The sequence below is a fragment of the Trachurus japonicus genome, chromosome 7 (genome assembly GCF_045865225.1).
Source record: "Trachurus japonicus isolate A0001 chromosome 7, Traja_1.0".
NCBI classification, from domain to species: Eukaryota; Metazoa; Chordata; class Actinopteri; order Carangiformes; family Carangidae; genus Trachurus; species Trachurus japonicus.
This window is the reverse complement of record NC_140913.1, coordinates 11741766-11746681: the sequence shown is the minus strand read 5'-3', so window position 1 is coordinate 11746681 and position 4916 is coordinate 11741766. Positions and strand designations below refer to the sequence as shown.

Genomic DNA, 4916 nt, shown 5'->3' with positions numbered 1-4916 from the left:
CCATCCAGGCTTCATGGATGGCTCACAAAGTGCACTGTATCTCTCTGCTGGTCTTATTGCTTTAACATGAGGTATTTACTATCACCTTCCCCTCGGGGATAACACAAGCACTGCCACATGCTGTTGGTCTCTGGTTTTCTAGCTGTCTTTCATGGACTCCAGCTCACACTGAAACTTGTGTATTTATTATTTCCTGCTAGCCTGATACTTTGAGTCATTAAAAAAGGTTGATTGCAGGCAAGAAATACAATTTCTCATTTTCTTATTTTAAATCTTTAACTACGTTTTCATGTCATGTCAATTTTAGATTAAAAAAAACTGATGACAGCAGGCGTGAAAAGGATGCAGACCTCATCTACAGCTACCCAACATCACGACTTCAACCTTTTACTTGAGAGTCTGATAGGCAGCAAAGGTGGATGCAGTCACCGCCCACAGTGTCCGAGCTCTGTGCAGACAAGCTGCTCTCCAGATTCATTATTTAATAGAGAGGTTATGGTCGTAGCTTCAAAGACACTGTGTATGAGCCGGTAAGAGATGTGGGCTTTACTTCAAAACTCTGTAAAGGTCTACCAACCCCCGAGGTTGTATCTTACAGTAGAAACCATTCTGCATCCAAGTCAAGGGGTATTGCGTTCACCATCAGAGCAGCCTGTGGCCAGAATGATTGAAACCTCTCACAGAAAAGTGGAGCATCAACAATTCTGTGGTGGTGAAACATGTTTTCACAGTGGGATTTAGTTGTGTGAAGGTGTGTGGTTAAAAAAAGATGAAAATGCACAGTGGCTTCTCCAAACACATGGTTTTTAGTGATGATTATCCACTATGACAAAGTGTTCATTACAAATAAAAATCCGTTTTTAGCATAGCTGTGAACTGTACAATTTAAAACCAAAACAGAAACACTTCCCCAGTCCATGAAAAATACATGAGAAACAGAAATGATCCACTCTGCACAAAGTCGGCTCCGCTGTCAGCTCAAATCCATAAATGTGGTGAGAAATAATGCTTAAAAAAATACAGTAAAATACAGTAGAGCAAGTAACTGACAACAGGCGAGGGACAAAAGTTCATTTCAGGCGAGCAGCGCCTCCCTTCATCCTCCAAGTGTCTGAGAGCCCCGAGCTTAGAACTCAGTCATCTTCTTGTGTGTGTCAGCCTTCCTGTGCTCTCTCTGGATGGACAGTTCCTGGGCTTTCTGCTGGGCCAGCAGCCGGCGGGCCGCTGACAGCCTCTCCTCCAGCTGCTTCACTGTGGATGTGCCCCTTTGCACACACAAAAAACAAATAGATTAGGAAGTGGAGAAAGATAAGGAGACAAGTTGTTTTTTTCCAGCTGCATCTTTCAGAGAAAGTTGGCCGTGAAGACAAGTAGTCTAACTTCCACTTTTCACACATCATTAGCATTTTCACACAACTCCCACTACCCTGCTTATTTCTGAGATCAAATCTATAACCATTTTGCTTGACAGGAACATCAGAGCAACTAGTGCTCATATTCTACAACAACATATTGTTGTGTATAACAGCTGCTGAGCATCTGTGGAGAGACAAGGAGCTGAGGTCCCACTGCAATTAATGGTTTACCTTTGTTCATTTAGGGAATCTTATCAGACAAACAGAAGGGTAGACTAAACATATGCTGAACTCAGTACCAACCTGCCTGTTTGCCTGCTGAGTGACTCAGTCAGTTTCTGGATCTCCCTCTCTGTCTGGGACACCCGCTCAGCAGCCTTGAACAGCTTCACATTCAGATTCCTCTTTGTGCTCCCATCTCCCCTGTAAGCCTCCACTCCAGTCGCTGCCGATGGCGCAGCGGCACCCCCTTCAGCTGGACCGGCGCTCCTGCCTCCCAGCTTGTGGTTGAGAAAGTCAAAGACGGTGTGGCGCCCCCCCTTGGGAGCGCGCCGGCGCTTCCTGCGTTTCTTCGGGCGACCTGTTGGTGCGCCATCCTTTGCGACCCTGCTCTGGGCGCGTCTCGGGGTCAGCTCTGCACACTGGTCCAGGGATTTACCTTTGGGTAGGACCACTGCCATGACTGGTTCCACTCGACCCTCCTGTGTCTTTCCTAAGCCTGACAGGACAAAAGAGACCGGGTGAGGAAAAGGAACATGTGGCAATAGAAGTTGTAACTTCTATTGCCACGTGTTCTAGTTGTAACTAAATTTGGTTAATGCACTTACCTTTCCCATATTCATAGCCCATTTTAAGCATCAGCTTTGATCCGATGCCTCTAGTATGTGCCTCCCAGCCACCAAACTGAGCAGTATCTAACACAACTGTGGACTCCACAGCAGAGTCCATAACTGTTGGGTAACAAGTGAAAATAAAAGTGTTCAGTTAATTAATAAGAGACAAATGGCCCCAAAAAAATACAAATGACTGACCTTGGATTTTTGCAAAATGTTAAATAAGCCGAGTCAGTTGTTGATCTGATGATACATATTCAGACAAACCTTTTGCATAGGCCACATCATCTTCATCTACAGTGTCGTCAGAGTCGGAGGAGTCCTGGTCATCTTCTCTCAAAGGCGGAATAACACCATCAGCTTCTACCACGGCGTCTTTCATTAACAGTGAATCAAACTTCACTGTGTAGAAACCGCTGTCTATTTCTACAGAGAGGGAAAACCAATCAAATCAGTAAAACTGGAATAATTTCATCTGTCACTGTCTTGGTTGGTTTGTCACACCCCTAAAGTGGAATGAGATGACTTTCTTGATTTTTCAGGAATGAAATCTCCTGCTTCATGTTGACAAGGTGGCACAACTTAAGTTAATACTAAACCCTGTAAGAATCAGGGTAAAATAGCACAGGACACGTACCTTTGATTTTTGCTGGGTACCAGATGCCGTCCTCGTGCCGAGCCAAGCAGGATGAGCCTTCTTCAAGATTACTGAGGTCACACTCGACAAATTCTCTGAGCTCCGACACATAGACCACTTCACCGTGAGAAAACCTAAAATAAAGGGAAAATATCTTATAAAATACTCAGATAAGTGAAGTGAATTATACCATAAATAATCAAGGAATAAAATTTGCTGAATTGACAAAATGGAAATGATGGTCAATTATTCCCCAGTATGAATAAACCTAGAGATTTTGATTAACATAGAAGCTGACATTGTTGTCTTAGCTATGGCCAGGGAACATCTAATCATGTAGTAGACAATGGGTGACACTTGGTGGATAAAATATGCTATTACAAATAAAGCAGATCATGAACAAGTAACTTTCATACAACAACAATGTAAATGTAAAACACAAACAAACAAAAAAACAGCTGTACTTTACCTGCAATTGTCCAGGAAGCGACATTTGTCCTCCAGATAGTACGGACAAGGTTTCAAAGACTTCTGTGTGGGGTAGACATAGAGCACTCTGACTTGTGCCTCCTCTCCATCTGGCGGTTCTGCTCCCACCACCATAGCGTTGTGGTACTCCAGTGTTCCCCATGTCGTCCTGTAGGGCGCTCTTACTTTGGTACCACTCAGTGCATCCTCTTCATCCTCCTCCTCCTCTTCATCATCTTTTACCCCACCGTCCCACTCTTTGCCTCTATTATCAGAGCTACTACCTGAGGACTCCCCCACCTCAGAATAAAAAGCAGCAAACTCATTGTCCAATTTGCCGTTTTCACGGGTTGTGTCAGTTGCTGCCTCTGAGGTGTTCGTCTGCAGGCCATTGCTGTCCTCGAGGCTGGCCAGCAGCTGACTCTTCCTGACAGACACCAGGCTGGACTCTGTCAGCTCTATCAGTTGACATAGGTCCTCTTTTAATTGGAGCAGGTCTGACTGCTGGGAAGGGTCCACGCCAGCTGACAGAGCTGCCTCCACCTGCTGCAGCTGGGCACCATAGGTAGCAATGGCCGTCTCAAGGGTTTCTTCATCCATACTGACGCTTGGGACCAGCCAGGTGAGGGGTGGACAGCATCAAGCTACTAAGATATCTGAGGATGAGGAAGGTAACGTTTTAATTTAACGGATTTAATGAAGCAGACCAAAGCAGGATGGGTTGATACGGCTTCATCACATGATAATCAAATGGTCCTTTTCTGAATTAGATACTTTAATGGCCCTCCATTAGCAGCAAGTAAATACTATTTAGACTGAGTTTGGAAAATGCTCTACATTTCCAAGTACTGGTATGTTATGGACGAGCTTCTTTCTTAAAGCCTGTGTACGTGAACCATCAACTTTAACCTAGCCATGAATCAGTGACCCGGCTAGCTGCACATCACAGCTAGTGTTAGCTAGATGTTAGCCGTCTTTAAGCTTACTTTTACAAGTTATTATGACAAGGCTAGCGTTACCTTTTTAATTAGATCAGCTGTCTGATATCCACTGCATCGGTGACTGTGGTGACTGAGTAAGAAACATTTGCGCCGTGAAGAGAATAACTAACTAAAACAGCTACATATGGACACACATAGTAGAATAACACAACCAGTGTTGTATCAAGCTAGCGGAAGTGGACTTATGTTGTGAACTGCCTCTTCTTTCAAAATAAAACAGATCTTCAGACTGATAGCTTGCTATCGGTTAGAAGTAGTTTTTGCTTTTCGTAACATCGTGAAAACTCATATGGTACCTTTTTTGTGGGGGGGGGGTCGAAATCACAGTTTTATACAACAAAACAACTTTAACGATTGAGATAGTGCTGAAATTCACACACAAATTCAACCACTAACTTTAATGTAAAATCCAGTTAGATTATATTTCACTTAAGCGTCAAAAATCAAACGAACACTTTATTTCACGATACATATTTTGGCATACATTTTCTCGGCTTTCCCCATGTCTGTTCTTTTATTTTGAAGGTAAATCTCAAAACCCAGAGATCTTCCTTTACATACCGTACGTCAAAGATGTGCGCGGTCGGCGCAGAGTCATGACGTTTGCGTTAGCGAAAGTTCA

General features: G+C 43.8%; 1 protein-coding gene across 1 annotated transcript; it reads right to left on the bottom strand.

Annotated features, from left to right (window-relative positions):
• Window positions 1-1023: 1023 nt before the first annotated feature.
• Window positions 1024-4472, bottom strand: zgpat (zinc finger, CCCH-type with G patch domain). The gene is made up of 7 exons (XM_085781194.1): window positions 4313-4472; window positions 3295-3949; window positions 2826-2959; window positions 2456-2614; window positions 2183-2305; window positions 1659-2073; window positions 1024-1265 (listed from the first exon to the last, which is right to left on the bottom strand). Exons 2-7 carry the CDS (start codon window positions 3891-3893, stop codon window positions 1127-1129), a joined length of 1569 nt encoding a protein of 522 aa, XP_085637320.1. The 5' UTR covers window positions 3894-3949; window positions 4313-4472; the 3' UTR covers window positions 1024-1126.
• Between the last annotated feature and the right edge of the window lie 444 nt (window positions 4473-4916).

Bases quoted from the DNA above. Each gene is read 5' to 3' on its own strand.
- zgpat (XM_085781194.1), bottom strand. From the start codon at position 3,893: ATGGATGAAGAAACCCTTGAGACGGCCATTGCTACCTATGGTGCCCAG. The intron at 2,960-3,294 runs GTAAAGTACAGC...CCTTTATTTTAG, and splicing joins CGCTTCCTGGACAATTGCAG to GTTTTCTCACGGTGAAGTGG. The intron at 1,266-1,658 runs GTTGGTACTGAG...GTGTGTGCAAAG, and splicing joins CTCAGCAGGCAAACAGGCAG to GGGCACATCCACAGTGAAGC.